Here is a 9,964-nt window from a genome sequence, read left to right as displayed (position 1 = left end):
GAGATACGGATGGAATTTGAGTGGAACAAAGATAAGGATAGGAAAGGAATAGGGATGGGGATGGGCTGGGAATGGAATAGAGGTGGAGACAGGATAATGATCAGCACGGAATAGAGGTGGGGGTGGAGATGGCATAAGGATGAAGATAGGATGGAGATAGGGATGGGGATGGAATGAGATAGAGGTGTGGATGGGATAGAGATGGGGATGGACGTGGGACAGAGATGGGATGTGTGCTGCCTGGGTTGTAGTTAATACTTTTCAGCCATGTCCCAATGCTGTTAGGAGCCATTTCTTGCGGAGCAAGGTGTTCAAGGATCCAGGTGCTGTGTGACAAAATGTGTGCAGAGAGGAAGAGGAGCACACAGCGCGGGGTGATCCCATCACTTCTCTACCAAGAAAGAAAAGCAGTTGCAGCGCCCCATATGGCAACACTGGGGATGCATTGGCCCTTTGCCACAAAGTACGGCCATCAGCAGGGCTCGTTCCCAGCTGTTCGGGTGCTTGGTTAGTGAGCGAGATGCTCTGTTTAATGTATGATTCCCCAGCAATGTCTCCTCCCGGGTGGAGCTGCAGATGGCAGCATGTGCCGGCAAACCGGCCCTCGAGCCGCAGAACCATCCCGTCTCCACCTATTTCCAGCGCTGTGTTTCCGTATAAAAGAAAGAAATCAAAAGCTCCGGTACGCTGATAAAAGCCATACGTGGAATCATGGCATCAGCCCTTATACTGCTGCTCCATCCCTTGCCCAGAGATGTGGCAGGGATCCGGAGAGGAGCTCGGTGCCATGGATGGGGGGATCTCCCCAAAAACGGGACCTGGCGACAGGTCTACGAATGGGGGGAGAGCCAGGGCTGCTCCTGGAGCAGTGAAGACAAAAGAGAGCAGCCTGGAGTTGCACCAAGGGAGGTTCAGGATGCGAATTAGGGGCAATTTTTTCTTCGGAAGAGCGGTGATGCAGCTGCCCAGGGAGGGGAGGATTTCCCAGCCCTGAGGGTGTCCCAGAGCCGTGAGGATGCGGCACTGAGGGACGTGGTGGTGGGGGGGGGGGCTGGGGTCGGACTTGATCAGAGAGAGCTTTTCCAACCGCAGCGATTCTGTGACTGTACGACTCCATCGCTTCTCCCACGGATTGAGCTCCGCTCAGTGGGGAGCACCCTGATGGAGCAGCACCCTGATGGAGCAGCAGCGGAGCAGTGGGTCCCAGCGTGGGGCTGTGGGGCTGCACTTTATGCCAACTTTGTGTGCTCAAAAAAAAAAAAAAAAAAAAAAAAGGCGATTTTTGTCATATTTCCCCTTCCCTTGGGAGTTGAAATGAAGAGGGAGTGGAGAAAGAAGCAGCCGGAGACGCGGAGGGGAGAGCCCGGGGTACAGACAAACATTCTCTTTATTGAGCTACACATGAATTTTCCATTAGTCAGAGAAAGAGATTGGCAGTGTGTAATATATCACAGAAACCTCACTGATTGGTAATAGAAAGGCTTAGAAAGACCTGGCGCTTTATATATATATATATATAATATTTTTAGTTTCCTCTTTATTTATTCATTTCCTTTTAAACAGGTGTGACTGCTCTTCTTCAGCAAAGGTAACTCTTAAAAGTGAAACTGTGACGACATCTCATTACTAATCAAAGTAGAAATGGCGAAGGATTGGTCATGAAAACTGTGGCTTTAATGTAAACACTACATTCGATTTTTTTTTTATCTTTTTTTTTTTTTTAAATCTTTTGTGGTTTTGTGTGTGTTTTTAAAATTTTTAAATTATTTTCCTTCTCGCTTTTTTATTTTTTCACCTTTTTTTTTTTTTAAGATTTTTTTTTTGAGATTTTTTTTCTTTTTTTTTCTTTTTTTATTTTCTTCTTTTTTCTTTGCAGCACAAACATCCCCACATGAGAGAAAAAACACCATTCACTAAAAGGGAGGAGTGTGGGGGGCCGGGGGTGTGAAGAAAAAAGCAGCACGGAAAAGCATTCACTGGAAAGAGTTAAAAATGAAAAAAAAAAAAAAAAAACAACAAAAATTACCCTAAACAAACAAAAAAGAGAGAGAGAAAGAAAAAACAAATGTATATATATGTATACCCCCCCCCCCCCCCGTGCCCCCAGATCAACCCTGGATGACAAGAGAGGCGGCGGCCGCGGTGCGGTGCGGTGGGAGCTCAGAGGGCTGTGCTTCTGCATGGGGGAAAATGGGGGAAAAAACCCCGGAATGGAGAACGGCACCGCCCGCAGCCCCGGCTGCCGGTTGGGAATGAGGGGGGGTCACCTACATGGGGGGGGGGGGGGGTTTAAAAAAGAATGAAAGGAACAGAACGAAACTAAAAGAGGAGAGCGGATGGCAGCTCGTCTCTGCACTGAGTGCCGCTGCGCGTCCTGCCCGACCGCCGGGGGAGGGATGGGAGAAGGGCGGCAGCTCAGCTCCCTGCTGGCCAGGACGTGTGGTCAGGAGCGAGCTCTGCCATTGCTATCATTTCCCTCTTTAAAGATAAAATAAAATAAAATAAAATAAAATAAAATAAAATAAAATAAAATAAAATAAAATAAAATAAAATAAAATAAAACAAAACAATAAAAGAATAGCCATCCTTGAGTAGGGAATTAACCCATTCACCCCACAGAAATTTTAAATAGAAAAAAAAAAAAAAAAAAAAAAAAAAAACCAACCAAAAAAACCCAAACCGCAGAGGAGGTGGGAAGGTCCCTCCTCCCGCCCGCAGCTCTGAGACCAACTGAAAGGTGGTGGTGGGTTCGTCGTTTCGTTTGTTTTGTTTTTATATATATATATACGTATATATATAATTTCCTTACGCCTTTGTATTTACCAACTCGCATGATTATGGTTACGACTTTGTTTCCGTCCCGCTGTTTCTCCCGTCGCGCTCGGTGTGTGTGGTGCGGTGTGGGTGGTGCGCGGGGCCGCCGCCGCCACGGGGCTCAGTACAAGCCGCAGCCCCGCAGGTTGTTGGCGATGATGATGTCGGTGACGGCGTCGAACACCACCTGGATGTTGTTCGTGTCCGTGGCGCACGTCATGTGGCAGTAAATCTCCTTGTTGGGCGAGCGGTTTTTGCTCTCGAATTGTGCTTGGATGTAGGCAGCCGCATCCTCGTAGGTGTTGGGACCTGCGGGCACAGGGGATGGCATGGGGACGTCAGGTCGGACCCCACTGAGCGGATGCTCACTGGGGAAGGAACAGCCCCAAACTATTGTTTCTTCCTTTTTTTTCCCAGCCATTTCAGCGTTCTTCCATGGGAGCCTGGATCTCAGCCTTGTGCCCCGGCACCCTGGGGCTGATGGCTCCGCAGGAACGGCCCCTTTGTCCCTTCTCCCCTTTTCCACCCCATTTCCCACTCCAATTTCTCCCTTCCTCCCCCCAACCCCTTTTGTCTCAACATTTACCCCTTTCCTCCCTCTTTGCCAGCAGTTGGATCTGCTACAGGCTCCTCCCTCCCCAGGTGCCACAAATGTGCCCTCCCACCCCCCTATTTCCCCCAGCAAATGGAGTCTGTGATGGAGGACACCCATCCATCCCCAGGGGTGCCCATCCATCCCTGTGTTGCCCATCCATCCCCAGGGATACCTGTTCACCCTCAGGGATGCCCATCCCAGCAGCACCGATGAGTCCCCACCACACATCCCATAGTGTTGGGCAGCCCCAGGGCCAAACATCACTGGAAAGGGTTGGGATGTCCACTGGGTGCCCCCTCCACCGTCACCCATGGGTGAGACAAGGGACTTGCTTGGGGTGGGCCAGAGGCACCCTGCGGTGTGTGGGAGCCCCTCGGTGCCACACCAATGCCCTTTGCTTGGTGCTTTGGGGAGCTTCACAGGCTGGAGGAGGGCCAGATGTTCGGGTCGAAAAATGTGCATTATGGCATTAAGCTGCTTACAGTGATGAGAGCGGCTGCACCAGGCTCCTTGCAGGGAGCTACAAAGCCTGAATTATGCTCCTGAAATCGCCTTTGGGAGAGTCGCTGTTATCTGCAGATTTAGTTTCCTTTTCAAGCGTGCTGCTTCCCCTCCTTCCAGACACAGAATGTGGTCGTAGGGCCGGCCCCAGCCTTGGGGATGGAGAGTGAGCTGATGTGCTTTGGGGATTGGCCAGAAAGGACAGCGGGAGCAGAGCTGTGTCTGTGATGGGATCCAGGACTGTTGTGGCTGGGCCCATCTGCATCACCCTGGGGTGCCCATGGGGGCACAGAGGTGTGCCAGGGCAGGGGCACCAAGCCCTCATGGGAGGTGCTGGAGCTTCTCACATGGGAGATAATTTCTTCCCCTTAGAATATTCAGAGCAGACATCTTTCTATGGCGTTTTCTTCATTCTCTTTTTTTTTTTTTTTTTTTTTTCCCAAGCCATGTTGGTTTCATTTACCCTTTTTAAAAAGTACGAATCTCCTGTGATTTGAAGGATTTCCACTGTAGAGACTCCTTCCCCCCACGACTGCACTTTGCATCTCACAGAGGGTGAGGTGGGAGCTGTGGCCTTGGGGCGCTCGCAGCCCCACTCCTCTTCGGGCCCCATCAGCATGGCCGAGTGCAGGAGCACCCTGACTGCAGCCTCGTTGGCCTGGTCTTCTCCATGCCAATGGCGGCCCATCCCCTTGGGTGGCTGCAGACAGCCCAACGGCTGCGCCATGGGGCTGGTGCTGCATGGGGAGAGGATGGCAGACCTGTGGCCAGTGAGCGCCTCAGGAGCCCCGTGGGCAGGAGGAGGAGAAGCGCATTACCACAAGGAGCAGAGATGCTGGTGAAGGCGTTCACAGCACTTCAGAGCACGGAGCTTTCTGTACTTGGATGCGCCGAGGGCGCTCCGACCCCCCGCTGCTTGCCGCAAGAATTCACCAAACATAAACAAGAGCCCAAGGAACGCCCAGGGCTGGTGCGCCCCTGGAGGTGCCTCAGCATCCACGACCCTCCCCAGCTCTGAGCTGCAGCCCCACACCTACCTGCGTACTCAGGGAAGCAGATGGTCAGGGGGGACTTCTTGATCTTCTCGGCAAATAGGTCTTTCTTGTTGAGGAAGAGAATGATGGAGGTATCAATGAAGAATTTGTTGTTACAGATGGAGTCGAAGAGCATGAGAGATTCGTGCATGCGGTTCTGCAACAGGGAGCATGGAGAGGAGGAGAGAAAGGCAAAGAGAGAGAGTTAGAAGAGAGGAGAACTGGTTTTTCCACACTGAAATGGTTAGGAAGCAAAACCCCTACAGTCAGACAGGGGTAGGGGTGAGGTGGGGCATGGGGCTGCAGCTTCTCCTCCACCACCCCCTGCTCCTGGCAGGGCTGATGCTGGAGTCACGAGAAACAGTGGAGAAAGAGCTGTTGATTCATCATCTGCCCAAAGAGAGGACTGGGGAAGCGGCTGCGGGCTCTGGGGTGACCCATTTGTGGGCCAAGTGATGCCATCGCGGTGGGGCACAGCCCAGGGTGCAGCACGGGGCTGGGGCAGGTGCTGCCCCACGGAGCCGTCAGCCACGTCCTCAGCCTTTGGGAACCGCAGCTCCTGGCTGAGAAATGCAGGGCACAAAGGGAGATGCCGAGCCCGCCCCTGGGCTGCTCTGGGGAGGCTTAAAGCATGTGAGAGCTTGAGCAGGAACACAGAGGAAACCGCTAAGAGCCGTGTTGTTTAGTACTCCCTTCATGCATGAACAAACCACACCCGGCCTTCCCCGTGCTGTGGGAGCTGTTAGCAGCGAGGACAGAGAGAAAGGAGAGCAGGAGGAGGCGATGCCGAGGGGCTGCAGGGCTGTGGGCTTGGCAGTCGGGGCACAGAGCTCCTTCACCATCCGGGAGCGTGCAGGTGCTCCCTAATGAAATGATGACCCAATTACACATTTTGGAGTTTTCCATGAATGTTTTATTAGTGAGTCATTTTCTTAGCTACACTTCGGCTGCAGCTTTTGCATGCAAAATTTAGCAGATGTCTGATTTCATCTCGAAAGGCTTTGAGATTACGCTGTCGTTTCCTTGGCAAAGCAGAGCTGTGAATGCCAAACAGCTGCTTTCCAGAGCTTCTGGACCTCATTTGATCCTTATACATGTATTTTAAAAACTCCTATTGATTGACTGAAAACAAACCATCACAAGTGGACGCAGCTCTTCTCGCCTTGGCCAAGCGGCCTTTGCAAAAGTGCTGGAGGTTTTCCCGCAGGCAGCAGGGCAGGTTTCGTTTCCTTGTTCACCCCGCTTTGTTCTGTGTGAACACTATAGAGGAGTGGTGCAGGAGCGGAGGAAACAAAGGCTGCGCCTGGGGGATGGAAGCCCCAAATGCAGCGAGAACAGCCCTGATGACTTCCGGGCGCCCATGTAGGACACCATCCTGGAGGAAATGTTGGGAAACCCTAGGACAAATACACAAAGGAAAATCCCTCTTCCTGAGCCTCCAGTGCTCCCTGGAGATGGGGCTGTGAGGCCAGGTCCTGCCGAAGCCGCAGCGCTGAACGCAGTGAAGGCAGCAGCAATGACAGCTGATTTTCCTACACTGAGGCTGATGGAAAATTTTCCCTTGCTTTCTTCAAACTGGTATTCATGCTTTCTATTTCTTGCCTCCAGTAATGGAAGCCCTTTGGATCAAACACAAAAGAACAAAGTGACACGAGTGTTATTTTGAGGGGACCGAAAGGTGCTCCAAGTATTGTGTCACCGTGGTGGGGGAGAAGCACGATTTGCTGAAATTGAACCAGAAATAGCGCCTTTGTCGCTGTGCCGGCGCTGACTGATGGAGGCAGAACATCGCAACGCACGCTGCTGGTGCTGGGTGTGCAGCCACGACGCTGGAGGAAGGCTTGGGGCAACGCCGGCAACAAGCCGAGGACGCCGTCTGCAATGCATGGTGCCAGATCACCATGGTTTGTCTGAATGCCTTTCGTGCAGATGCTTGCAACAGCAGAGCCTCGCAGCAGAAGGCTGGGTCTTTGAAAGAGCGCGGTGCACATGGCTGCTCTTTACCCTGCAGTGTTGCAGTTGGCTGCTTGCATTGGCAATGAGCAGTGCGGATACGGCCACGTTGGGGTGAAGATCTCTCACCTTCTGGCTTCATCCTTTGCCAGTGCTCTTCCAGGTGCAAGGCAAGAGCAGGAAACCCAGCACACGGATGGCTGCTCTACGTGCACGGAGCAGAAGAACGGCCGATGCTGGGGCCAAGAAGCAGAACATGCCAAGGGAGACCAAATAAAGCCCTCTCACACTAGAAAAGAGCTGGCACTTTATTAACATTTTGTAACTAATAAATACATTACTGACAGCCAATAAATTATTACAATAGCTAACGTTCTATTAAACCAATGGACAGTCACTCTTCGTACAAAATTACAGTTAATGCGGTTGGGGCCATCAGACATGCGGGAGGAGCGGCTCGGCGGTCCGGCGGGAGGAGAGGATGGCGCCAGAGCCACGGTGACGGTCACTGCTCCTGTGTCGAGCTGCAGGGGGAAAGGAGGAGTGGGGAGAGGGTGCTGCATTGGGAGCGGGGTTTTAGTAGGGAGGGGGTTCCTCTTTCAACTCTGTGTGCGAGGCGGAGGGCTGAGGCTGGTCACGGTGAAGGCACTGCGGGGCACTGGGTGCTGCCAGAGCTCCTGTCTCTGCCGGGTCGTTTGCACGGCTGTGCTGCACACTCTGAGGGGGTCCCTAAGGGCCCAGGAGATGTGGCCTTTGGAGCACGCGGCTGTGCGTTCAGGTGTGCTTGTGGGTGTGTGCTTATTGCTATCAGGCCCTGGAAAGGTTTTCCTCCTGCAGGGTTCTGCGTCTTTGGAATTGCCCTTCAGCGAAGTGAGCTGATGGAGTTTGGCCATCTCCCTGAACCTGGCCCTCTCACTGCATACAGAGCAGCACCAGGTTCTCCCTTTCTGCTGGGACCCTTCAGCGTGCCCTGCACGTGGTACCCCATGAAGGAGCATCGCCTCCAGAAGGCACATCTGTTGGGAAGGAAGGAACGGAACACCAACAGCAGCAGCTGGAATGGAGCTTTAGATGTACAAAATGCCAAAGGAAAGGAAAGGCTCCATTGCAGCACTGCCTCCTGCCTCCGCTCCCCATCTTGCAGACACTGGGCTGGCACTTGGGCTGCCCCAGTCTGGCACTGCCTGGACTGCCAGTCACGGGGAGTGGTGACACAGCCACATCTGGGGTTAATTCACACTTTCTTCCCCGAAAGAGCCCTGCGTGCTCCATTCTAGACCCTACTGAGGCTTTGGTTTGGTGCTGCCTTCACTGCAGACAGCCTCTGTGACTTGGTGAATTGGAGAAAATGTCAGGCACAGTAAGGGGTGGAAACAGCGCACCTCCAAACCCCGCATGCTGCTGAGTTGATTCTGCTGATGGAGCTCAGTAAGGCCTTGCTGCTGGTGTAGGCACTGGCGCACTCTGCACATGATGTGCTCCGTGCTGGAGCTGACAGTTACATACACTTAAGGTATCACTTGGAACTAACATTCAGCTCTTTAGCCTCTCCTCCCTCCTGCTGCTTTCATCTCCCTTACAGTCCTTTTGCAACTTCTGTCTCTGACCCCTGAGCTCCCCAGCCCCTCCCCACTCACTTGTCCCCTGCTCTCCCCCAGTCCCCTCTCCTTGCCCTTTTCCTGCTCCATCACTCGGCTCAGCTCAGCTCAGCTCCCTCCCCACAAAGCAGACAGGTCAACCTTCCCCATCTGCTGGTTGGCAGGTGACCAACTCTGTGACTAACTCTGGAGCCACACCTCCAGGATGCAGGGGCATGGGTGACAAATCCACCAGCTGCTGCTGGTTTCCAATGAGGCTTCCAAAAGCACATCCCTGCCTTATAGGTACAGCCTGGCTGCAGGAAACCGGTGTGAATATTTCTGGTGTTCCAGAGCTGAAGTTAGGAACATCAGCACTGCAGTCAGTCCGGAAGGGCTCCGGGACATCTCCCTGCAGTCCCCATCGGTACAACGTGGGGCAGAGGGCTGTGGGTTGCCAGCAGCATCCCCAGGGCCACCATGACATGCACAGAGCCCTGGCTGGGACACTTCCTCCCTTGGCACACAGGGAAATCCCCACCATGGGCACTTCCCTACAGCCATTCCACATGGGACCCAGCAAAGCACAACAGGGCTGGGGACGGGAGCCACTTTACTCTACTCTTTACTCTTTACTTTACACCAGGCAGATCTTAACATTAATTCTGAAAATATTGATGTAAAACTGTTATCTGCAGCAATTTTAGGCATCGCTTCGGAGGTGCTGTAACTGTGTGGGTCTCCCTCAGGCCCCGGTGGCTGTGTCACTGATAGAGAGTAGAGCACAGAGCGGGGCTGCTGGGGCTCTTCCTGGGGCAGGAGCTGGAGCAATGGGATCAAAACGATTTGCTGCTGCCCAGGAAATGGCAATTTTGGAAGAGATAAATAGCAAGCGTTACAAATATCCCTTAATTTCAAGGAGAAAAAAAAACGGGTTTGGATCCAAACCACGCTGTTGCTGACAAATACTTTAAGGCTTTGATTATTATTATTTTTTTTAAATGGGGTATTACCGTTTTTTGGCAGTTGAAATGCACTTTGTGGGAAATGCATCAGCTCCTTCTACAGCACTGCGAATGGGAACGGAGGAGCAGAAAGAGGCAGTGAGGGGAATTCACCAAAAATAAACCCAAATAAGCAAGGGAGGGGGCCGGGGAAGGTGGGACGCTGCAGTTCTGGGCAGAGGGAAGGGTTCACGTGTTCCTTCCTCATCACCCTCCAAGGAGGGGAAGCAGAAGGGGGACCTGTCTGCTGAGGCCTCAGTAGAGTCCGCAGCCCCTCAGGTTGTTGGCGATGATGACGTCCGTGACAGCGTCGAAGACGAACTGGATGTTGTTGGTGTCGGTGGCGCAGGTGATGTGCGTGTAGATCTCCTTGTTGGGAGACTTGTTCTTGCTCTCGTATTGCGCCTGGATGTACGCCACTGCCTCGGTGAAGGAGCTGGGGCCTGCGGAGAGATGAGCCCAGAGGGGAAGAGCTGGTTAGGGTGT

General features: G+C 52.9%; 1 protein-coding gene across 3 annotated transcripts in view; it reads right to left on the bottom strand.

Moving 5' to 3' along the window:
* Positions 1–2,330: 2,330 nt before the first annotated feature.
* Positions 2,331–9,964, bottom strand: part of GNAO1 (G protein subunit alpha o1) — a 116,870-nt gene continuing 109,236 nt past the window's right edge. Inside the window, exons 7-8 of one of the 3 annotated variants that reach the window (XM_042886054.1) lie at positions 4,948–5,101; positions 2,331–3,123 (exon numbers count right to left, since the gene is read on the bottom strand). In XM_042886054.1, coding sequence (XP_042741988.1) covers positions 2,936–3,123; positions 4,948–5,101 — 342 coding nt within the window. In that variant the 3' untranslated portion in view covers positions 2,331–2,935. Of the gene's footprint in view, positions 3,124–4,947; positions 5,102–8,530; positions 9,922–9,964 lie in introns of those variants that run through there. The other 2 variants (XM_042886055.1, XM_042886053.1) reach the window with 2 other exon arrangements.

Source organism: Lagopus leucura, unplaced genomic scaffold (assembly GCF_019238085.1).
Source record: "Lagopus leucura isolate 7727_CA_CO unplaced genomic scaffold, USGS_WTPT01 Super-Scaffold_100054, whole genome shotgun sequence".
NCBI classification, from domain to species: domain Eukaryota; kingdom Metazoa; phylum Chordata; class Aves; order Galliformes; family Phasianidae; genus Lagopus; species Lagopus leucura.
The sequence above is the reverse complement of the archived record's forward strand: the minus strand, read 5'-3'. Positions and strand labels throughout refer to the sequence as shown.